At 45.5% G+C, this 25,762-nt stretch overlaps 2 protein-coding genes across 3 annotated transcripts; one reads left to right on the forward strand and one right to left on the reverse strand.

Annotated features, from left to right (window-relative positions):
- Positions 1-17,408: 17,408 nt before the first annotated feature.
- On the reverse strand, positions 17,409-21,311 carry snai1a (snail family zinc finger 1a). The gene is made up of 3 exons (XM_035631793.2): positions 20,595-21,311; positions 19,536-20,057; positions 17,409-18,897 (listed from the first exon to the last, which is right to left on the reverse strand). The coding sequence occupies exons 1-3, from the start codon at positions 20,668-20,670 to the stop codon at positions 18,713-18,715; spliced, it is 783 nt and encodes a 260-aa protein (XP_035487686.1). The 5' UTR covers positions 20,671-21,311; the 3' UTR covers positions 17,409-18,712.
- Positions 21,312-23,237: 1,926 nt separating this feature from the next.
- tp53inp2 (tumor protein p53 inducible nuclear protein 2) lies at positions 23,238-25,627 on the forward strand. 2 transcript variants are annotated; one of them, XM_035631795.1, is made up of 4 exons: positions 23,238-23,401; positions 24,166-24,359; positions 24,688-24,793; positions 25,000-25,627. In XM_035631795.1, exons 2-4 carry the CDS (start codon positions 24,251-24,253, stop codon positions 25,244-25,246), a joined length of 462 nt encoding a protein of 153 aa, XP_035487688.1. In that variant the 5' UTR covers positions 23,238-23,401; positions 24,166-24,250; the 3' UTR covers positions 25,247-25,627. The 2 variants fall into 2 exon arrangements, with proteins under 2 accessions (XP_035487688.1, XP_035487687.1); XM_035631794.1 differs by having other exon boundaries at positions 23,239-23,401; positions 24,169-24,359.
- Positions 25,628-25,762: the final 135 nt, after the last annotated feature.

Genomic DNA, 25,762 nt, shown 5'->3' on the forward strand with positions numbered 1-25,762 from the left:
GACTCCATGAAATTTTGAAGGGCAGGGCATCGTTACGTTTACCAGGACAGTGATTTGTTTTTTCCAAAACCCAGCAACCAAATTGAATCTAACGTTTACAGGGAAATCACTCAATTATATGCACAGAATATAAAAAGGAAAACAAATTACAGCTAGTACTCCTTACATTTCTAGAATTGGGTTATTGTTTTTATCTGCCAATCAACCTCCTGCGAAACACAACTGAACGCATTCCACTTCAGGTGACTTTGATTCTCCTGAACTCATGTTGGCCTCTAAGTAACAGCCTCGAGGCTTTTGTGTTGTGAAGTGCCAACAGGGATGTTTGCTATTGTGTGTGGCCACAGAGGATGCAACCTTAGAGGAGATTATTTCAGGAGCAGTGTGGCATTAAACACGGTTCTATTAATACACAGCATTATATTAATAGAGAGAAACATGGCGCGTGGCTTCTACCAGAAAAAAAAATAGAGCGCCTCATGAATTTAAACAAATAAATGTGAGTGACGATTCAACAGAGGGATGAAATGAAATATAAAAAAAATTACTTTTTAGGTTTGTAAAAATGTTTTAGTTTTTTTTCACGGCCATGGTCAGAATCATCTAGAGCTTTGACGCTGTGAGATGAAAATGTTTATCCTGGTAACCGTGGTGGCACAGTGTGTTATAATGTCGCACGCGTTGCTGTTGTAACTTTGGGTGTCCAGTAATTCTGGCGTGAGCACAGCGCCTCTCACACTCTGGCTCCACCGGAGCTGACCTTCAGAGCAAGGGGAGAGGTTGGTGGCTGGTATGAGAGCAGGGTGACAGTGCAGCGTGGGGTGGGTGGTTGGGGGGGGGACCACAGTTTCTCAGAATAGACAAAGCCAGAGTCCAGCATTCCTGATAGGGAGGTTGACTGTTAACTGTTGGCTGCGACAAATTCTGTAAAAGCCACGCAGATAAGGTGAAGATGGCCAAATACAACCAAAGTATAGACACAGTAACTAACCCTGAGAGGTCCTCCTCTGTTATGATAGAAAGGGTTCACTCTCTTTTCTCTCCACGCGCGCGCGCTCACACACACACACACACACACACACACACAGAAACACGTGCGCACGGAAACAAGAAGAGATGGGGAAAGATAGGCTGCCATCTTTGTTGACACCGCTATCTGTTCCCGTGGCAGACTGAGAGGTGTTGCCATGATGGCTCAAACTTTCTTGGGCATCAGTGAGATAGAGGGGGCCGGAGCTATTCTGGGACAAGGAGCTCTTCAGAGGCAGAGGCTGGTTTATGTACTATGTCACTTGGTGCACCATTTGAAAAGCTGGCATGCTGATAACACATGAGGAGGAGATGAATCCCAAAGTCCCCAGAGCCGCTGGCTTTAAATAAGTTCACATACTCAGGCACATAAACACACAGACACACACACACACACACACACACAAAACAAAGTGCATGCAGGGCTTGCGTCGTCCCCCAGCACATCTCTCTGCACCGCTATATTGCAGCCGGCAACAGCTGTCTTCTCGGAGTAACAGCTCTCCTTACGTCCCCAGTGTTCCTCAAAATCATTTAGACCCGATTGTGGCCAGGCTCATTGATGCTCGTGTTTTGTTTATTAGACATTTGTGCAGCGGAATCACCTTCCCATATGAAATGACCAAACTGATGTCCAACTGTAGGCCCTGGCACCGAAAAAAATGTCGGTCCAGAGTCCCCCGTTCATTCTTGGGGATTGGCCGGCCCCGATTGTTTGGTTATATGCAAGTGAGGGGCTGACATTTTGGACATCAGGACTTGATCTGGGGGTCGGTCACAGTTGTTTTAGATCATCATGCACCGAATGCCACCGGGCTTAGGCAGCGAGATGGAGAAAGATTGGGAATTATGACTGCAGTCATTCTCAGCCGCGTTTAATCGCACACGACACACTCAGATCTCTCTCCACGTTCGGTCCCCGCACAGGTGGGACTGTTCACCAGTAATACTACCAAAAGAGGAATACAAATGTGTCTGTCTGTGTGCCTGTCTGTCTCTTTCTCTTGATGTTGCTCTTTATATAACTATACACTCAGATAAGTCAACATTTTTCATATATCATCATGAATATACACTAACATATACATATATATGTACACACACACACGCACACGCACGCACACACACACACACACACACACACACACACACACACACACACACACACACACACACACACTAACACGATATTGTTACTGTAACAGTATATTTTATGTTTGACGCACTTTGGGTCCTTGTTTTTAGTTGTTGCCTCACTCGTCTCTTATACTCCCTTTCCTCCTTCTGCAGTGGGCTCGACAGAACCAGCATCAAGGTAACTCTCTTGCTCTATTGCAGTGTGACCTAAAAATGGACAGTGAAGCAACGTTTCATTTTGGATCAAAGCATTCATTGCTGGCGGATATTTCTGTAATAGCCTTTTGCCTGCCCACAATACCTTGCAGCAACTGTGCGGGCTCAGGTCTTAGCCATCGGTTCATCAGAGTGGAGACGGGCAGACGCGTGGCACAAACACACTCTAAAGCCCCAATTACTCTTCCACACCCACTCCACCCCACGAGAACACACGGCAGACTTAATCAGTCTTTGAGCGAGCCCTTCGGGAGTTTGAGTCCTCGGTTATTAGCCTCTGGCTCCAGACAATACCCCGTCTTTCATTGTGCTAAGTTGTGGTCTGGGTCAGTGGGCCCGCCCGGCCCAGCCAGCCCTACCCTCAGTATGCATGGCAGCCCTCAGCTGTCTTTCTATTTCAGGAGTATGGAGGCATACCTCGGCCCAGCTGGGGCATCAGAGACAATGGGCATGCTGCCTTATCTAAACACAGGCTCGCAGACAATCCGACGCACTCCAGAATCCCAGTGAGAGCCCCGCTGCAGCCCCCTCCTGTGCAAATAAAGCACAAGTAAAGGGTTAACAAGGCTGCACACACACTTAGACACATCACTCCGGAGCTCCGAGTCTTCCTTTAAACACCAATACGATGAATTCTACGATTACTATGGTTCATTTGGTGCGTGGGTCGTTGTGCAATGACTTGAATGTAACGGGGTGTTAACACAGCTACACTACATTTATTATTTGGGCGGTTTTCATATTTCCAATGTAAAATGTCTGCTGTAGATCTTTGTGGATAAAGTTACTACGACTTAATATAAAATTATCAACTTTCAAAGGGTAAAAACTTCAATACATTTCTAAAAGATAACATCTTTTTCATTCATACTGATGGATTACCGACATCACTGATGGCAGAAACAAACATACTTTTTTCTTCGTCTCAACAGCACACTTCACACTACACTCATACTCCAGTTTTTTAATCTTTTATACTTAAGTTTCAATGAAATCACTGTCTTAACTGCGGGCCATGAATACAGTTGCTCTGCTTGACTTTAAATAGCCTTGGAAGGAAAGCCTGTCAGGTTGCCTGGACAGACCTTCACTTACTGACCTACAGCATCTCACTGTCACGGTGGACATAGCTTCAGCTAATTTACTGTCAGTCCTGTTGGGGTCTGTTCAAGATGTCCAGGGATGCAGGTGGCAGTGCTCGGCCCTCTGACCACAATTGCTGTTTAGACAGAGCTGCTGTCACAATGAGAGGCATCTCAGCGAGCCGCGTGGCAGCTCTTTCACAGTTTACACAGGCTCCAAGCCCTTGTATATTTCCTTTATACACACATGTACAGGCATCCGTGCGCGTACCAAATGCACCTCTGCCACGGACGACAGTATCACCTGTCGTCCGTGGCAACTGCTCAAACACAAAGGGAGGGGCGCAGCCGCCCAAGGACACATGTTGCTCCTTCAAATTGACTCGGGTTAGTTCACTTTGGCTCCCGGGCAGAATGCAATCGAATGGACACCGATCACTGGGGAGAGAAAGCCTCAGAAGCAGAGAGACGCACTCCAAAGACCTGTGGCTCCGCCCTCAAAGAGTAATGAGTTCAAATGTGGTCCAATTATGGTCTAGTAATTCTTTAATTTATTCAACCTTCAAGGCTTAACAGCTTTTGGATTGTTAGATTGTGGAAAAACATCTTAAACCAATATATATCCTATATATCCTCTAACATAACTTAATCTTGCACTTTAATTCGGTAGTTTGACTACATTTCCTGGAGGGGGGATGGAGAGCATCCAGACCAAAATCTTCTTATTCACAACATAGTAGTGTACTGTTGATGTGTTGTTGAAGTGAATACAAAATCATATTTATGACGTCTTAACACTTGTTCTTTATTGATTGATCGCTGGCTTTCTAATAATCTACCAAGTCAGAATTTGTGGATGTTAATAAGTAGGTAATAAATGGTAGTGGATGAATCATCTGCTTCCTTCGAAATCATCAAATGGAAATTGTCAAGCTTTTAACTGAAGTAGTGGTTCTTTCTCACGAGATAAAAGGTGTTTGTTGTTGCTTTTATACATCCATCCATTATCTATCCCGCTTTATCCTTTTAAGGGCCGCGGAGGGGCTGGAGTCAATAGCAGCTGACATTGTGCGAGAGGCGGGGGTACACCCTGGACAGGTCGCCAGCGTATCGCAGGGCCAACAATACAGAGACACACAACCATTCACTTTCACATTCACAGTCAACTTAGACTACACCTAGGTGTAGGTTAATTTACCTAACCCCAATCTGCATGTCTTTGGACGGCGGGAGGAAGCCGGAGAACCCGGAGAGAGCCCATGCATACACAGTGAGAAAATGCAAACTCCACACAGGAGGGCCCCGGGATGAGGTGTTGGTCCGAATCATGAACCTTCTTGCTGTGAGGCAACGGTGCCAACCACTGCACCACTGTGCCGCCTGCTGCCTTTCTTCAAATGCATATGTTCAGATATCTGATATTGAGCCGCTGTCTCTCTGGTCAATGTTTTTCTATTTTTTTTTTTTTTACCCTTACATGTTTTCATTAACATGCTAATTGTGTAAATCTACACATATAAAATATTAAAGTCAGCATCCAGAACTTCTAAAGCATAAGGTTTAACGTTTTCAGGAATATGACGGTTATGAAAATAAGTGATATCAGAGTAATCTTTAAATTTTATTTGTGACAAATTATTATAACATTGACGATTTTAGCTCACAGATTTAAAAAATAAATAAATAAATAAAGAGTTCTGTCCGTTGTCAAACACAATTACTGAAACAGAGGGGAGTTTTATATTTGTAGCACAGCGACTGAACACCGAGCAGGCAGACATCAGAGAGTCAGGGACAACAATACATACACTGTCCATTTTTAGGTCACACTGCAAAAGAGCAAGAGAGTTACCTTGATACCCGTTCTATCTCATACAGAGGGAAGATATGAAAATATACAGTACTGGATGTTGGGACAGTGGGAGAGGAGACGGAGGACAAAGACAACAGGCTGTCTGTTAGGACATGGCAGAGACACGCAGGGGACAGCTCAAAGTCTAAAGATCTTTCTTTGTGCATCAACATTCAAATAATATGATGATATCATATGTATCACAGATACATTTCTATAAGATTTCTTCATATGTACACTAAATTGTTGTATTACAGACAATAACAACATTTTGTTCCTTTACGATTTAAGAGTGTCAGAATTATGGCTCCGGGGAGAATCCACTTATCATCTGAGTGATAAGTTGTGTGGGATTTTTCTGAATCAATTTTGATGTGATTCCTTTGGGACGATGTAGGTTTTACTGTGTTGCTTTGTTGGTAGTGGGATGTCACTCTCATACCTGCACCTTAACATTAACCACATGCAAAATTATCCTTGACAGTGTTGGCATTGTGTGTTATTTACTGTAATGTACTACTTCTCATTATGTCAAATAACGTAACCAGAATTCTGGTAAACACATGTCACCCCTTTCTCTTTGTCCAGTTTTTATTTCTCTTTTTGCTGTCAACCATCACAGTAAAGTAATAACAGACATTTCTACGTATAGTGTTTCTTTCATCCGGCTCAGATTTAAAATCCTGGCCTCCACTGATGCTCCTGACATCCTCTCTCAAAGCAAGAATAACAATCCGGTATTCAAGTTTTCTCTTGCTCCGTGTGCATTATAGAGTCTTCATTTACACTTCACACATTCCAGCAACTGTCAAGTCAGTGATTTGTTGCTTGGCTCCATTTTTTTCTCTCTCTCTCCAGCCAGTAGGGAAACAGCCTCGGTCCTACCTATGGCCCCCACCCAGGCCTTTGAGAGATCCTGCCAACATTTAACAGCTAGTCAGAGCTATGTGGGGCCCCAGGACGTGGAGCAGGTGAAGAGGGTCCTAGGGGAGAGCCCTGTGCTCCTGCCTCACTCTCTGAGACGTAACAGAAAGATCAGCTTGGCATTCATAGAAGTGTTAACTTCCTGGCAGCAGGCCAGACACTTGGACAGCTGGCACTCTCCCTCCCTCTCTCTCTCTCTCTGTGTGTGTGTGTGTGTGTGTGTGTGTGTTCTTCTCTCACACAACATTTAGCGCACAATATGGCAGTGTGTTAGCAGTCTGTTGTCATCTCCTAATTGGCAGTGTCAGAATAGTGTGAACATCCAAGGTTGAAGTCTCGGAGGGAGTTTTCTCACCTGTGGCTGCCACAGAAGCAGAGGTGAAAGAATGTGAGGCTGCAGAACTAAACTTTTAGTTTAATGTAAAGTTTTACCACTGAGAGAGTTTCACAGGCCCTAAGTTATTTTCACTGCATGTCAGTCAAAACAGGATAAACAAGAGCACCCGTACAGCGCAGACCTCTACCAAGGCCGAGCGGTCCCCCTCGGAATGGTGAAGAATCCGTCGGAATGGTGAAGAATCCGTCAAAGAAATCTGGATCTGGATTCCTCACCAAATCTGATCACCTGTTACCATGGCTGAGACCGATCTTTGAAAAAATCATTGCAAAATCTGTCCATGACTTTATTTTGAGTAGTCCTGCAAACAGACTAGCCAAAACAATCACATGACCTTCCTGGTGGAGGCAAAAATGTGTAAATCAATGAAGAAAGTTATTGCGTTTCTGATCTATGCTGCCCTCTGCTGTCACGGAGCCATTACTACGTCCCAAATGGAATGAAAAACTTAAAGTTTAAAAAAGGAACAAATGGAGAAAAAAAAAATCTTTTTTGGCAGAGAAATTGCTGTGACTTTATTATCAACTGATGTAAAAGCCAAAACTAGAATATTACTTGATATTATTCATATTTTACACCCCTTTGGTTCTCAGTCAAACGAAATAAAGCAATACCGCCTCAAAAGCTTTCATATAAATCATTTTCCCTTTCCTCTTTTTGTCTGCAGGAACCCAGAATAATAACAAGAAGCATCTGCAGACAGAAGGAAGGAGACAAATATAGAAACATTCCCGTTTTGACTTATTTTGTCATGTAACATTTATTTCCTCTATGTCCAGAAAGATGTGACATTGTTAAGAGGTGTACAGTATGTGATGTTTATTCAAGTTAATATTCTATGATCTTTTTTCCAGCTTTACTTGGAGGTGAAGATGTAGCTTCTTGTAACGTCGCAATATTGTGGCCTGATGTCGACTCACTGGGATCGTGAGTGTAAACATACATCATAGATGCTTGAACTTGATCTCATAAGAATGTGATCTTTGACCCCATAAGAATGTGATCTTTGACCCCAAAGGGTAGCATGCACTTGCAAAAAAAGAAAAATTAAATTCCAACCTTGAATTACTATGCCAAAAATACAGTGTATAGCTGTACTCCCTGTAGCTTTTAATTGGATCTGACCGACCTTGACACGTATGTTGATCTAAGTGTAATGAAACGTCTCCAGTATCAATGACGTTCACTGAAATTTCCAGTGATTTCTTAAAAAAAGATTGTTTGTTTCCATACAAACTACAATAATAAAGACCCATCAGACAATGTCAAGTGTGCGGTCAGTTTAAAAAGTTAAATACAATGTAAAGCTTTTCTATACCACACACAATATTTTTGTGAAAGTTTTACAATGTTGCTTAAGATGGGGTTTAGGAAGGGCCGTAAGTGAAATAAGGCTAGGCGAATCTCTATCTAGGTACATTTTACAATAACCATCAATATCTTGTTGAAGTTTTGTTCACTTTGAACAAATGGATTATTATTGAATTCAACATTTTGAGTTTAATGATTATATATTTAGCAAATGAAAGTCATAATGGCATCACCAATTACCAATGACACATGGAAAGCCTTGTTTGAAGAATGAGTAGAAATCGCATCAACCCACATTTTCAAAAAATAAATACATATTGGTTTAATAATTAGATGTTACCATAGTAAAATATAACAAACTGTGTCAGACATTTCCCCCAAAATGTTTTTTTTGGCTTTTTGTTGATTTTAGATTAACAGAACAAAGAAAATAACTTACAATGACATTCATTCTTATTTCCAATTGTGCTCTTGGTCAAAAGAAAACCCCAACACAAACACCTGTGCTAACAAGAATCATTTAAATATGAGTATGTGATAAAACATGTGCATGGTTGTATCATACAGTTTCTTATCTTCTTTTCTTTGTGTTGATGAGGATTCAATTGGAACTGTTTTTAAGGTTGGAAAATTTGAATTGTTTTTTTAAGACAAACCGTGAAAAGCCAGAGACACAAAGACACATGTTCTCTGCTTGAAGTTGTATCTCGTGCAGTGCTACCCCACTACCTCTAGGGAGCGCTATACTCCTGTATACCACCAGTCACATCAGTTTCAAGTGTGCACATGTGGTCATCTCAGTCTGAGAGGAAGCACAAAGGGAACTTTATTTATGAGTGGACTGCACCTTGCAAGCAGCTGGTTTTACTGAATGGAAATCCGACAGGAGCAAAACACGAGCTACATATTACAAAACAAACCTTTTCTTTAAGGACTTATTCACATTATAAAGCCAGTGTCAGGCTGACACTGTATCTACTGTAGCCTATTACACTTGTTCGGTTTAGTTCCCTCGGAGACTAAAGGTTATTACACCTAACAGTCATCAACATGGAGTTTCTCAATGACAGGAAGGGGCTATCGCATAGGAAGTGGAAGTAGGAGCGTCCCTCTTTCTGTCACACACACACACACACACACACACACACACACACACACACACACACACACACTCTCTCTCTCCCTCTCTCTCCCACGGCCATCCACTCCTCTGCCCATCCTGTGGCTGTGAGCGGTGTGAGCCAGGAACACCCCCTCTTTGGAGGGCTATGGCTGCCTGCTAGTATTTTGGTAATCGTCATCCTCCCTGACCTGCTGGCCCGATCCTGGCGCCAGGAGTCTCCACGCCTCCCCTCCACCTCCCCGAGCCGACTAACCCCCCCCCCCAACCCGACCCCATGGATAATTCAGACCAGCTGTTGCAAGGTGCCTTGGCTGCTCCCACCCGCCATACAGTACACTCACACTTGCCTTGAATTTGTCCCGATGTGGGCTCTTCGGGAAGACCCGCTCTCTTTGCATGGGGTCTCTCTGGTGCACAGAGTCAATCACTGGCCTGGTTCAAATCCAGCACTCTATCTGGATTTGATGTTGCAATATGGAAACACACATTCACTGAGTTTTTTGTGTGTTTGTTGCAGCAATCAAACGCTGATATTTGCCCTCCTGGTCCTCGACGAGTGTCACCGACCTGAATTTCTCTCATTCCTCCACGCGTCGAGTGTTAATGACATGGAATGTGTGTCACTGTGAAATGAGAGTTGTGGACAGAACGGAGTTTTGTTGCGCTATGCCTCTGCAGAGCCATCCCTTCATTGGAGTCACATGAAGAGCATGTGTGTCCTGGATGATCAAGTGATACTGTGAAGGGATTGAGAGTTCCTGCCAAGGAATGTTTGACAAGACGAACAGAATAGAAAAAAGGCCTTGATTTGCCACAGATAATCTTTCCTCCTGTGCTGGATTTGTGTTGCTGGGAAGGAAAGTGTTCTCAGTGCAGTTTTGTGCCTCGTCTTTTGTATACGTAAGTGTTTCTGGCATTTGGGGGCTCTGTGTAAAGTAAGGTGCCTCTCTGTCTATAGCCTAACCACAGTGGGACTTTGGACTGGGATGGAGGGGAACCCCAAGCTTTTGATCCCCAGTCCACAACCCCCAGCACAACTGGGTAACGGCCCACGAGTGAACTGCGTGTCTGTGTGTGTGTGTGTGTGTGTGTGTGTGTGTGTGTGTGTGTGAGAGCGTGCGTGTGCGACAGAGGTTTGGATTGTTTTTTTCCGCAGTGGTGGTGGTGGTAGCTGTGTGGTTGCCTTGTCGAACAGCAGTGGATGGTTGTCAGAGACAGAGGCCCGACAGAGGGGGGCGGGGGACTGGTACAAAGAGCTGTTCTGGTGGAACTATGGAGGAAAATAGTTCATGCTGCACTGGGATTTCCTGCCTTTGCCCTGACTAGCTCCCCCTCGCCTCCCTCTTCCCCCTACCAGCTCTGTTCTCGACGCCCTTCAGCAGTGTGGAAAGTGCTCGGACAATATTTCAGCAGGAGATGGGTGAAGCAATTGAGTTAATGAGAAGCACTGCGGGGATCGCGGAGCAAGCGATTCATTGTTGATCCAGACTTTTGCAATCAGGTTTCCACGATTCCGTTTCCGGCCTTAATCTGTCCACCCACAGGCTTCGGGGCAGATGAATACTTTTGAGCGCGTACAGTGTCTAATCCATGTCTCTCCCATTGACATGCAACATATCTGGATGGTGTTATCCGATCGCCTATCATCCACAGCTGGAATACACATTACTTCACTTTGACTGTGGTCCTGTGAATGGAGGCACTAGGCAGCCACACCAACGCAGCCTGTGTTAAATGGAGAAAGGACAGGTGTGTCACCATTTGGCTGCCCTCACATATATATATATATATATATATGTATATATATGTCGCGTGGGTGTCAAAGAGAGGGTGGAAGGGGGGATGAAGGGGTCCGGGAATGAACACTCTCTTCCAGGACTTTGATCTTAGGTGTCAGCAGCGGAGCTGGGGGGCATGTGTCACTCATTAGCGGTGTGGTGAGAGTGAGTTGGCTCGCAGCTTTTGCTAGTGTGGAGAGGATGCTGGGAAAATGGCTACTCGCGGGGTGTTCCTGCTAATAAACCCTGAGGGTGGCACCAGGGCTTGGGGGTGGGGAGCGGGAAGGGAAGGAGAGAAAAAAAACAAACACTGGAGGGAAGCAGCGCAGTACACTTTAATAACTGTGTTGAGCATCGGTTTCATTACCCCTTTGTGCTGCACACACTTATGCTAAACTGATAGCACAGGAAGTTGAATAGACTATTTCATTGAAAAGGCCCGCTGCCAGGACTCAGTGCCTTGGGAGAGGAGGGAAATAGAAACCAGATGTCTGAGATCCACCATGAATATGTCAAAGCTCTCGGACTATGTCAGTTCCTCCGTGTCCCGTTGGTGGACAGAAACGTTTCTGCACTGTCATCAGTACTGTCTATAATACTCCCTCCCTGTAGACATCGCATACAGTCTTGGCTGCAGCTACAACCCGGAGACTCCGGGAAACAAGCTTTACTATTCCAGAAGATGGATTTTTTTTTCAAAAGTGTTCCTTAGGTTTCAGAACTCACCACATTCCTCAAATTTCAGGGTAACTTCCCATATCCCAAGGCTCAGTCGGGTGGCAAATCTCTCAGCACTCCTTTGTGGATAGATTGCTTTCTCTTGCTTGAGAAAATAACAAGCTACAGAGTAATGACTTAACAAGCAACAGGATAATGGCTTCAACATGTGCAGGACTGAGTGCATGAGCCTATGTGCGTGCATAGACTTGGGATAGCGCGAGGGCTTGCTTACACACTGTGTGTGTATGTGTGTGTCTATTGTTTGGGAACCGACTGTGCACAATCAACCGCTTCTCTGTTTGGTTGGAGTTGTTTGAAAGCTGGACCGCAGATGAATAGATCGCTCTCCTGCAGGTCTGAAGCCCATAAGCCATTTGGGGAATCAGCAGCCCTCGGTGCGTCACAATGACAGGGACGGCCTGTGGGGTGTAGGTGGGCGTGCCGGGTGCTTTCCATCATAACCAGCTGCCGCATGGGCCTCCCACACAGAAGACCACTCCTCAGTGTCCGTCTGTGGGCTCACCTACATTTGTTTGTTTGTATCTAAGGATGTTGGAGACAGTGTAAAAGCATTTGAGGTGATTGATGACAATATGACAGCTGCTGTATGTAATCTGTGTGTGACCGTGTACGTGTACTTCTGTCTTTGTGAGGACCAGTGCATTTTGGGAAAGTGGGGACATTTGGCCAGTCCGCAATCTCTGACTCACCTTCAATGGGATGTTTAAAGGTTAAGACTTGGTTTAAATGTTAAGGTTAGAATAAGGGTTAGGTCACGGTTAGGGGCTCGGGAATTCATTTGAGGTGCTTTCAGACATGCACTGAAATCAACATTGTCCTGAACTTCTCCAGAGGGGCTGTAGGTGAGAAGGCAAATGTCCGCAGATGTTGCTCTGGAAATTCTGCGGAGTTTCTCCTGCCGGCCCCCCTGGGAGAACACCCGAGGGAGTAAAAAGTGACAATACAGCAGGAACATTTCTGGAGAATTCTCAGCGAGCAAGTGGGCGTCGTGATGACTGTAAACCAAAACCCTGCCGCGGAGATTATCCTGCTGTTGTGAAGGCGTCTGGCTCGGACAATCTCCTGCGCCGCTCGTCATATGCGAAGGGCAAACACCAAAGAACGTCTGGATGGCACGTTGTCCTTAGTTTATGTCTGAAAAGCAGTTTATGTTGTGAGTGTGTGTGTGTGTACACGAAGCAGATTTTCTTGATGTTTACTAGCTGCTTTATGTGTCGTGATGCCACACATCTGTTCCTGGGGCTCGCCGCCACAAGTCTCAACTGTCTTTGATCTCCACTGGAACAAATGGGGAGCACTCGACACCTCAGCCTTCAACAGTGACAAACCAAACTCCTATTCCTGCTCCAAACGTGCCCCTCTTTTATACCGGTGTGGCTCTGAGGCTACATCCTCACTACTCCGGGGTTTCTCCAGCACTCTCGAACTGAGGAGTTTGGAAACGCCGAGGCTGCATTGCAGTGTGGACGGGGGCGAAAAAACGGAGATGTTTGGAGACAATGACGCAGTCCCCCGCAGTTGCGTCCTGATTCGGTCTTATCATTCCATACTCGACCACCAGCAGGGAAGGCCAAATGTTGTAAACACGTACTTTAAGTGCTAGTTCCACCTCGCCATCGACCTTAAGGGAAGAAGAACCTGCTCTTACTTTTCATTTTTCGTTCGTAGTATTTTCTGTAACTAAGTAACCAACTGCACAGTAGACAATCTGGTGTAAATCTGGTGTATACAATTCCTGTTTACACGGGTACGCACGAGCTCAAGTGTACGCCAGCATGTAGTTGTATGGATGTAGCCTAAAACTCCACGACATTGTGAGGCTGTTCATGGATGATGGCATACAGACTCTACTGTGTCCAAAATGAGCAGCCCTTTTCCTTTCGGCGATATTCTTGTGTGTGTGACATTTAATCGTGGCATGATTCAGCTTGCCCGAGAAGGTGGTTCTCCCTTTTCATCCACACGTTTCTAAGATTCAGCAAACCAAAACCCAGAAAGCTAAGGAGGCAGTGGGGAGAAAATTCCCAGCACACTGTGATGCTGTTTACACACTGTTACACATGTGACATGTCCCGACAGGAGGGGCACAAATCTACACTACCTCTTTCATAATACTCTGTCAGTAGCCCGGGGCAACAGCTCAACGTCCTCTTGCACCCTGTCTGGGAAAATATGCTCAGGTGCATTCCAGTGTAGCAAACAGGTGAAATTTCCTCCACTGTCAGGTGAAGCATGGGCTCATCACGCGAGGGTGACTCTCTGTGTCTTTAGCGATCTCAACAACCATTGTAAGGGTATTAGGCCTACATTTAGTACAGACTTCCGAATGGCAACTGAATGATATTTCCCTCAGCCTCAGCTCTTCTTTGTTTCCGTTGGTAACAAGAAAATGGAGGCATGCTAAATTAAAAAAGGTGCACATGGTAAAATATCCTCTCTGTTACTGTGACATTAGCATTAAGCTCCGAGGAACTGCTGTTCCCGAGTACAGCCTTGTTTCGTTTAAGGAGAGTCACACTAGAATTATGATGATCTTTTATTTCTTATATCAGAAGAAAATGTGCTCTGCTTGGGTTTGTGCCCTGCAGACACACTGCTGCTCCTCCGCTTGCCAAGATGCCACACAAGAATTTGGGAGTACTGATGGTTAAGAAAGCTGGGTCAGGATACTCCCCTGCGAATCTCTTATTTCCTGTCCCAGTGAAGAAGTTGGGTTTATTTTCTCCCCCCTTTTCCCTAAACGTCCCACCATTCCCTGGTGTGAGGCAATGCCCATTAGGACACACAGAGGAAAAGCAGAGAACTCAGGCGCCATCCATCCTTCCACCTCTCCCCCTTCTCCTCTCTCTCTCTCTCTCTCGCTCTCGCTATGCTTCTCATTGGCATCGAGTCCTGAGCAACACATGTCTCTGATCAAGTCCAGCCTGCGTCATCAGTTAGTAAACTCCAGGCTCCAGGAAAACCAACAGAGAGCACATTCATAGTCGGCGACCCTGTGACTGAGTGTGTGATTCATTACTCTTTAATATGCACCCCTACCCCCATCCCTTAACCCACCCAACCACTTCTCCAGTCCAGCCTTGGGGCAACTCCACAGCCTGATCAAATCCATCATTCGGCATACTTGTGGTGTTACTGCTGTTGGCCCTCTTATTTACCACATGCAGTGGCTGTGTCTCTGGCCCGGTTCGCAGCCCAGTTGAGAGAAATTAGCTCTGGATCCTGACATGTACATCAGCACTCTTTACTGTGGCCGAGAAAGAGAAGAGCACAGCAGAAGATTTTCCAGGGAAAAGGACTCCCACCAAACACAGACAGAGAAAGTAATTAACACCAAAACATTAGAGAGTAATGAACTGCTCTTGAGCAACGTGACACACTTTTGAGAGGTGCTAATCTTGGTGCAGGAGGCCGAGGGAGTAATACATGAGGTGAGAGGTGCTTGGGGAGTACAGCTGAGGATAAGATGATGGCTTCAGTGCTATCAAAACAACACAGTCTGTCAATTCTTATGCATAAAGCACAAGGCTGGCTCTGTTCCAAGTAGCATGGCAAGAGGGTCACACTTTATTTGGATTGCTGGCCGCTTTTCATCATGTGACCGTGTCCTGTCAGTACAATGGCGACTGACTTCCAGGTGACAGTCACAAGTGTGAAATTGGCCTGCGCATATTCAGTGTCTTTGTTTATGGTTCATCTTGAGCAGGTCGTTGACAAAGCAGCAGACTGAACTGCAGTCAGGAGGTTAGGTGTCTGCAGGCTTTTCCCCCAGAGAGTTCTCTCCAGGTCTTGTGTGTCATGAGTGCGGGATGAGTCCTGTTTATGAGATGCTGACAGTTGCTTCCTGTCTCCCAGGCCATGAGTCCAAACTGCTGCTGCTGCACCGAAGACCGATCTTTAGTTCCTGGCCACCCAACTCCGCTCCACGAAAACTTGGCTAAAACAGCAGCCATGGGTGGGACAGCTGATGGGGGGGATGGGACACGGCGGTGGTAGTGGCAGAGTGCAGCAGCAGAAACAGCACTTGAGCTGTGCAGCGCCTCGACCCAGGGCTGCTTTTTTTGGGTAAAGTAGGCCAATGTAAACTCCCACTTCCTGTTGGCCTTGTCTCAGAGGGGGAGAGATGATCCTTCTGTGAAGAGGGAAAGGTCTGCTGCTCTGTAGTGACTGTTACACACACACACACAAACACACACACACACACACACACACACACAAATAGAAATACAGCCGTAGAGGCAGCCAGAGAGTGAGTGGGAGAGAGAGAGCGAGCGAGCAAGAGAGCAAGGAATACACAAACACAGTGGGGTTCAGGAATGTTAAACACATGCTTTATGGCATAAATAGCAGCCACTTTTGGTAAATTACAGTGAGTGCTCTGGCACTGTAAAGCGCACAGCATGAAAACGCTCTCAGATTTCAGATCCAGGCTCCCCCAGTCTCCCCAAGGAACAAGAAAGGGAGCATGTTGTGTTTTCATTTCTCTATAAAAAGGCAGAAAATAAGTACGGCAGTGTGTGATGCAGCAAAGCACCGAGATGTAGTGGGTTTGTACTGACCAAAGGAGGCCGTGCAGCCTCTGCGGCGACGTTGACTTCATAGGAATAGTAAGATGGAGGCAAGACGGGATGAAATAGTGATACTTTCTCTTTGAAAACCCTCCCCTATAAGTAGAGGCAGCTCCTCGACAATAATGCAATTATGAGAGACTTCACAGAAAAACCCCAACAACAAGCAAACTTCAGAATACAGTCTAAATGTGGGACTTGATTCAATTGCCCATGCTAGCGGAGCTAACACCCTCACCTCAGGACATACCAGCTGACATCATCCAAATAGTCCCGAGCTAACCTCTGCAGCTGAGATTTTATTAGCCCCCTTATCCATCCGAGAGCGTCCTGGGTAAAAGACTTTTGAGAAAATATGAAGGCCAGAGAGGAAGCACAGTCAAGGACTCTCATATTAGTTCCACATTAGGGCCTGGTTGGTTTTGGTGCACAGATGTCACAGAAAAGTATAAGCAATTTCGTTTGAAGCACTGAGTGTGCGAGGTGAGTCACTGCTCCATGATACATGGCCGTTCGGGCTGGTAGCAGTGAGCACATTTCCCTGACTCAGAAGGAAATAGGGAACTGTGCCGTGGAACAGCTTACCTCACTCTGTGCTGGCGCGAGTAGGCCTCAGCCCACGCACACCAACTAACCAATCGACAGACTGACTGACTAGTGGCTTGACTTGGAGCACAGGAGCCATGGGAACCTAGAGCTCCAGTCTGGGCAGACTCTGACTCACTGTCTAGGCAGAGGAAGAGGAGAATGTTATACTCTCCCTGAGGAGGAAAAAATACATATACACATTGCAGTCACCGACATAGCTTACTAGAATTCCACTTGAGGACCATTTCATGAGCCGCAGTCAAGCACGTATGAATCCATGTTGAATCTTGGGATTGATTGAAAACAGATGCTCACTCAAGTTGTCTTTTATAACCATACGTGCAAACACGCACTCGCTCCCATCCCACATTTCCAGTGTTTGCACAGTGACTCGTGAGAAGTAGATGGCAGGTGGAAACTGGAAGCAGGTGCATTCATTTGCTCCCGTCCATCAGGAAGTGTGTTCACCTGCACATCTGCAATTCAGCTTCGAAACAATGGTCAGTTCACCCGCCACGCCCAACATCGAGATGTTTAACAGAAACCTCCAAGTTAACAATCAATCTGACTTCTTTTTTTTTATAACTGACGTATCTCCACATTATATCAACCAGGCAATAAAAGGGGGGTTGGTTTTACACTAATTCAATAGACCATAGCAATGTTTTAATAAACATAAATTACTTTATTGAATGAAAATTCATCAGTTACAACATACAAGAAATGGAAGTGAACACACAAGCATAGTACAAATTTGAAATAACACATCGTCTGCACATTGCACTATAAAACACTGCCACAATTTTTTTTTTTAGGAAAGTTAAAAATTCATCTTTGTACTGTCCATTCATAGGATAATGATCACATATTCGGCAACCACGTCTTCATGGTGTAAACTTTAAATTCTTTGGTCCCAGCCTCATTGCATTTTCAAACAGTTTGGTGCTAATTTCTACTAATACTGCAATCATCGTTTTTTTCTAAAGCCACAAATACTGAGGTAAAAAAAGGCACATTTTTGGTTTCAAGAGTAATACAATTTGAAGGCACAAACTCATTTGAGTTACAAAATATGGCTTTGGCTGGTACTAACACTGTGGTAACCTTGAGTGCATGGCTCTGCCATCCACTTTTTCGTGGAGCTGCAAAACGAAGCTTCTTTGGATAATGACAGACGGAACGGCTTTTCCTATCTCGGAATCTCATCAGATTAAAGACATGGATTGGATGTAGTCAAAATAGAGGCTTAAAAGGATCCCCACTGGTGAAGAAGACCAACTGATGCCATTCTTTCTCTTTTTTTTTCTTAAGCAAACCAAGGGCAGTGGAAGTCACCTGCTATCAACCGGCGAAGGTCATGGCTGTGGCACCTGTTAGCACCTCGTCTATCTACACCGCAGTGCCAGAGACAGCTGTGTGTGCATTTGCTTTTGTGTGTCTGTGTGTGTGTGTGTGTGTGTGTGTGTGTGTATGTGTGTTTTGAGGCACGCTGAGAGATTTATTCCACCCACGCACCCCTACCTCTCAGCAGCTGTGTCTAGGCCATGATCCTGAGTTGGCCGGCACCAGGACGGAGACAGGAAAGAAACACCTCTTACCCCAGTGAGTTCACTACATATTTGGTCTTTGGAATGGGCACAATGGCAACAAAGGGGCTGATATCAAGTGAGCGTCGGCATAGCTCAGTTCAGATTTGGTCCGGCCGAAAAGACATCAGTCTAGAGTGGAAGAAAAAAATGTGCCTCTCAGCTGTTTTTTTTTTTTTCATGGAACAAGGAAGCTGAGAGGCTTGTAAAGTCATATCCATAATGAGGCTTCATTCCCTCCAGGTCTCTTAAACCAGGCCATTTCACGCTCTTTGTGGCCCTATAGGTCATCAACAGGCCAGCTGGGCTTGTATAGACCACCTCTATGTGTCCACTGCCCTGAACTCTGAGTGGGTCCCTCTGTCTCTCGCCATTACGTCTCACACCGTGGGGGAGCAGCACCCTGAGGAGCTGTGCTTCTGCAGCAACGACATGCGGCTGAAGGTGCGAGAGCAGACGCCGCACTGGTACTTTTTCACCTCGGCGTGGGTCTGGAGATGAGCCCGCAGGTTGGAGCGGTCCGCAAAGGCCCGGTTGCAGTGGGGGCAGGAGAACGGACGCTCACCTGGACGGAAAAGGTTGAAAAGACGATGTTACATGAATGCAGCAGTCAGGACTTTTTCTTGAGTTCACAAGAGCTTTTCATCAACACACACACACACACACAAGATAATGAAGAAACACATGACAGGCTGGTGGGGTCACAGTCTGACTGAATTAGCATGATTCAATAAGAGCCAAATGAGATTAGCATGCTGACAAGTTGCTGCAGGTACTAAGTGCTCGGTGATAGCAGAGAGCCTTCAGGCAATCTTTAAAGCCTTTTGTCACTCATGTGTCCCTATTTAGTTGTCTTCCCCCAGCAGACACGGTGAGATAGTTAGCCAACGAGCCATTGTTGCTGGGACATTAAACACAATGAGGGATCAATGGGAGCAGGGTCTACAACAGGCTTCCCAATGTGATGATGTCTGCTGATCAAGTGTTAAGCTCATCAAGCTGATTGCCCTGGATATCCCTCTCTCTTGCTTCACAGCGCAGATGATGAGGGAGTGACCTGGTGACTCACTATGACAGTAACTGAAACGTGAATTCGCCGTTTTACTGTCACGTATCACGTACGCGGATTTCTTCACCCTTGTGAGTCGAGTGAAAACAGGCCCTCGTCACATTGTGCGGTGTCTTTTTGACCACGGATCTTACCTGTGTGTGTGCGGATGTGGCCGCGCAGCAGCCACGGCCTGGAGAAAGCCTTGCCACAGGTGGTACACACACAGGGCAGGGTGTGTGAGCGGATGTGCATCTTCAGGGCCCCCAGGCTGGTGTACTCTTTGGGGCAGTGTTTGCAGAGGAAGGCGGGCCTGGCCGCTGTGACGGGCGCTTCTCTCTCCTCCTCCTCCTCCTCCGGGGGACTGACATGAGCCATGACGCCAGTGCATTTCATCCGCTGGCGAGGGGCATACGTGTGTACCGGTTCGGGGCTGGGGGGGTCCGACGTGCGTCCCTCGTCCTCCTCTCCACTGCTGCTGGCGCTGCTACTGAGGCTGGATGGGGAGCTGAGGTCCAGGGGGCCTGGGGTGGCAGAGGGCTCTGTTTGGGAGGTGGGCAGATAGAGGGTGGGCAGAACACTGAGGTCCCACACCAGACCTGCTGTGAAACAGGTGGCCGCAGAGGTGTTGTCTCCTGATGAGAGCTCAGCAAGGGGATACCTCTCCAGTGAAGTGTCTGAGAAGAAAGGGGGAGAGGATGGTAAAAACAGGCAGTGGGACAGTACTAAAAAAAAATCACAGTCAACTGATTGAATTATAGACAACAGACACCGTATTTGCCGATTTTAAATGCATTTCAAATACTTAAACACTTTCACCAATTACGCATGCTATTGGCACTTATTTAGCTTGTAAATTCTTGTTATTCCCAACATGGACTGAGCGTGAAGTTGGAGCCATGGGAAGCTTTCATGGGCCGTTTCCTCCCACGTATTCACAAGGGCTTGTAACATGAATGGTGCTCTGTCTGGCTGCAGAAAGGGGGGAAAGTGCATCTAACGGGCCCCAACTTGAACGGGGAGTAGCCTGCATGGTTTAGTTGAACCAGGCACAAAGACAGTATACTGACAAAATGTCGTTTCATTGGACCAAACAACTGCCCTACACTGTAGAGAACACGAAGTTTTTTTCCCCCCTTTTAATCTAGTTTTACGCACTTATGTAAGGATGCTTTCATAATTCACTCAGGGAATAAAACAGCGTCTCGACTCACCATTCTGGCATTCCAGTTCACTGTAGTTCGGCTTTTGCTTGGCGAAGTAGTTTTTGACCAAGAAAGATCGAGGCATTGTCCTTTTTAAAAAAAACGTGTTAAATAACTGTGCATTTAAAAAAAAAAAAAGAAGAAGAAAAAAAGTATCCTGCGGTTCACGACGCAAAGTTTCACCGAAGAATAAATAGGCAGAAGTCAACCCGTGGTCCTCGGCTCCGCGGCATATATAACACACATGTACTCATGTGGTCCGAAAGTTTAAGTGGACTCGAGTAGACAAGTGAGTGTGTGTGTGTGTGTGTGTCAGTGTGTGTTCAGCATTCACGGAGAATGACTAAATGCTGGCCGCCGTTCTGAAATACTCTGACACAGGCGATTAGGGGTGTGCTCGCCCCGAGGGCCCTCCCCACCTCCCCACCTCCAGTATCACTGCTCCAGTGCGCAGGAAGACGCGCAGCCACATTCAAAGCCAGCACACTGCCAGGCCCATTCAAAGTCTCCAGGTCGCCTAGTCTGCATGTCTGTCCCTCGACTTGTGCTCACGCTGCCCTCTCTCTCGGGGAATGTGGACGCGAATCGAACACACGAGCATCACAGCGTCACTTTCATTAAACGGAAATTACAGCAGGCGGCGTGACTATGTATTTGATTTGGGACGTGGCTCTGGACAGGCCCCGCGCCGTAAACCCTGGAAACTATGTCGATCCGGCGCGAGTTATCGATCCCGTCACCTGCCACACGACATTTATTAAAAATGGCACACTGATGCACTTTGCAGCGTGTCACTAATTAGACAACAGCAGCAGAGTAACGGCGCCATCTTGTGGAAGAAGACGGAGCGACGAGATGTGACCGATTCGTGCCAAGGACCACAGGGTGGCGCAATATTACAAATGTTCAGAATTGATCAGAGCAGGGCCCAAAGTTTTCTCAAAGAATAGATGACAATAAAAAACAAAAACAAACACCGAATAGCTTTCCCCCCCATCGATCACTATGTTTTAAAACATGCTCCATATGATGATACCATAGCAGATGAACAGGAATAATGTAATTGCTTACACATCACTTGATGGCATATAGTTGTCTGAAAATGAATCAAAAGTGTGAATGCTTTCAAGCTTGTAACATAAATCTGATAGAATACAGTGGCCAATAATCATGATGGCCTTACAGCTAGAACGTTTAATATCTGAATTTTTTTTTCTCCAGGCATTTAAACAGCTGCTCACGAAGCGTGCGGGCTGGAAACTTTACGCTGCCCACGTATCTGAAAGGGAAAATCCACAAACAGACAACTTTTACTGTGTTAATCTCCGATCCTTTAGTGTGGACCTGTATGTGATCATAATGCTTCATTCTTTGTTAAGTATCAAGTGCTTAAAAATTTCCTAAACATTCTAATTCAAAAATGTTTGACAAACTTTTCCAATGAATCTGTGAATACGCCTACACCCCCTTAATGTTAATGCATATTATACTAGACTGTTACTTGTATTAACTATAGTATATAAGCATGCGACTTGCAATTATTCTTATTTTTTCCCCTCTGAAAATACCTGTTGATAATAATAATGTGTCATGTGAAAATGTTTGATAAAGGTCTAATATTATTAAAAAATCATTGGCACCTAGAAGCACAATCTTCAACACCCATGGGTAGCATGTTGTTGAGTATTTTATTCTGAGCCTGTAATAACAAACACGACGCTCTCATATCAGAAGATATAGACTGAGGTCCTTCGAACTGGCAGTGCTACAACATACACTTTATGATCTTGTGTCCTCACTTGTTTTTATTAGTGGCATACAGCTACTCTGACATTCCAGAAATATTGACATGCATTACAGGTATAGTATAGTTACACAAGTGCACATTGCTTTTTTAAACACACAACTTGCAATAAATGCTATATTAATTAGACTAATGGCATGTTATGGCTCAGCCATAAGGCCCAGTCTGACTTTCCCCTTGTGTCCCCTCCTGCAGGTATAGTGCCTGAAAGTGAGAGAGCTAGTTTGCCTTGATCATGTCCCACTGATGGGTGAGGGGGTTAAGGTTGTTGGAGCCTCCACTTCGAATCGTCCTTCACCAGCATTCTGCAGATCAAGACACTGACCCCCCCTTGTATTCTTGTATTAAAGCCTTTTTTTCCTATACTGTGAGCCAAGTGTCACAGGCTCTGTTTAATGTAATACTGCCCTGAAAAGCAAAGGAGTAGAGAAGGAGTGCGGTGCTGTGTTGCAGACTGCAGTCAAGCCTGCCTCCACTTCGAAATACACAAAGCTGAATGCAGGTCACATTAGTAGTGGTCCAATGGTGGGTGGAATGAAAGATGAAATTATGAGAGAAAGTTTCGGCCAGATTTGTATTTTATCAACTGAGTCTGGAATATCGTACAGCAGACACCCTACACTACAAAGACACCGGATATTTGCAGCTGAAACAACGACAGACGTTCATCCATCAGCGTCGATGAGATAACACGAAGAAGCGACGAGACGTGTCGGGAGTCATCTTGACAGCACAGTTTGATCTTTGGCGAGAATCAAATCGAACCACGTGCCCACTCCGCAGCCCCTGATTGGTTGGTTTGCTCCTGGTGGGCGGGGACACGGGCGGATCCTCCGCCGCCTTAGATCGGTTGAATATTTGAAACGCTACACAACAGCCCCGCCTGAGTGCCGCAGCAGCTACAGGCTTCACTAGGCTTCTAGAAGGAATTACTGTGAGTTGCCTGTGAGACTTTTGAAAAACGGACACTGCACTATGGTCCGCGAGTCAAACTGAGAGACACAGACGCAAGGTAAGAGCTGCGGCAGACATACAAACTACACGGTAGACGACGACAAAGGTTAGCAGCGTCACCGCTATAGAGATGAGACACATTTGGGTTTTTTAATGTTCACGTGTTTTGTGCTGTCATTGTCTCGTGGACGTTAAAACATTAATCGCTCAGAAAAAAAAAAAACTAGGACATGAAACAATGAATGAAAATGCATCTCACATGAATTTAATTTGCGAGGCAAGGTTGGTTGACAGGTAGTTGAACCCGGCGGGCTGTAGGAATATGTTTTCGTGCAGTTATTTCTCCCGTCATTTCTTTGATGTGGACTTTCTGTGCATGACGTTGGAGGCAATAACAACACAAACTGCTATGTCGCACCATTGCAGGAAGTGTACAAGGCGGAACTGAATTCAACGTCCGTTTAGAATTTGGGGCAGTGCCTCAACCACGGAGCCGTCTCAGCCATTGGGAGGTGCAGACAGATGAGGGAAGCCCCTCCCCCACGTATATCCAGAAACAGATGGACCCAAACAATGATATTCTGGGGGAGTGGGACTCATTATTCAAACCACTGTATCAGAAGACATTTCATTGGCCGGCCCCTGTCAGCTGACCAAACAATGCTTGAATTTTTTGAAAAAATAATCAGGAAAGGAAGGGTCTCGTGGCATCTCCCACTCTCAAACAGTCAAATATGGATTAGCGTTACTGAGGGAAGCAAATTATGATGTATATGAACATACACATGACGCCATGATGGTCATTATTGTCTTGTCCTCAAGCAGTTAAAGACCCTTGGAACAACCGAGCTTCCTGCCAAACAAAGACGGGGACAACAGCGAACACATCGACAGAAGATAGAGAGAGATGTTCAGAACACTCACTCGTCTGATTTTCGGGGGAGAGGAGGAGAACCCCGAAGAAGTCAAATCTGGAGAAGTGGTGGAAGAAGGGTGGCTTGTTGTCAATCATCACGGTCAGTCATGCAGCCTCTGGAGTTTTAGTGTTTTCAAGAAATGATATATTTATATTTGGAATATGACTTAACACATTTTAGATAATCATATTGGTTCACATGATGATATCACATTTCATGACATGATGGAGAACAGAAAAGAAGCCAATCTGAATGCCAACTTAAAAAGCTTTATTTTCCTAAATGTCTGTTTGCCTCATACCACATTTAGATCGCACAGTAATCAACCAGTTATTCATTTACAGAACTGTGCATCTTAATGTTGCGCGCACCTGCTGTACATGGAAATGTAAAGTTGTGTGACAAACATCTACTTGTATCTCCGCAGAGACAAGTTCAGCACCTGAGAACCAGGACGCAGAGCTGACAGACAGCCAACCACCAAACTCCTCTCCTCATGTAGACACGGTCACCACCATGGAAACTGATATAAGGTTAAGAGATCATGTCACATTGTGTAGAAGAAAGAGCTGTACATTTTCTGCAAACATAGATTATTGCAAACTTTTTAAACTCAATTTAACGCACAGCTTTATTCCATTTATATTGTCCCAGCTTTTTAACTTTAATTTAACTCATACTGATGCATGGAGACTGTCAAGGTTGTGAAATTCACACACTTGCCTGTGTTTCTCTCCAGTGTGCCGGATGCAGAGCCTGCAATTCAAACCACCAGCAGCAGCAGTCCAACCATCTCTGGCTCTTTTTCTCACCCCAAAGCTCTGGCAGAGGTGACACAGTCGACCTGCATCCAGAAGGCCAAGGTGTGGGCAGACCGCCACCACGTGTCCCGTAACGCCATCCAGCGCCAGAACCGCGTTCGCCAAGCAGTCCAGCACCACTCCTTCCACCTCCAACAGCCAGGACATCGCAACCTCAGCCACTGAAGCTCTGGTTGTAGACCAGGAAGTAATCTTTCAGTGTACATCATACACATTAAGAACATACTACAACACACACATGGACAGACCTCAATCTACATCTAATCCTGATGTAACCCACGATGACACTTGACAACTGCAGCTACATTATTACCTGTACTGTATATGGATTTGAAAGATGTTTACCTCATGAAATGAGACACTATGTTTTCTTGTCTGTGTGCATTTGATGATTTTTTTTTAAATACATGTGAATGAGGAAAAAGTGCAGCTAATTCAAAATGTATCTTTGAACACCAGTGTTGAGATTTTTGCATTAACATGCATTTAACCGTATGTACTTAAGTTTTAAAACCTCGTTATGGAGCAATAAAAAGTTTGACTTTACAGCTTGTGCCTTAATTACTAGTCAAATCATGATGATATCCGATTGACATTGAACTGCCCAGAGATTGACAGGTGCACGTGCTGCATGTTGAAATCTCATTGGTTTGGAGGTAATTGCACCTGCTGTGCTCATTA

Source organism: Scophthalmus maximus, chromosome 6 (genome assembly GCF_022379125.1).
Source record: "Scophthalmus maximus strain ysfricsl-2021 chromosome 6, ASM2237912v1, whole genome shotgun sequence".
NCBI lineage: Eukaryota > Metazoa > Chordata > Actinopteri > Pleuronectiformes > Scophthalmidae > Scophthalmus > Scophthalmus maximus.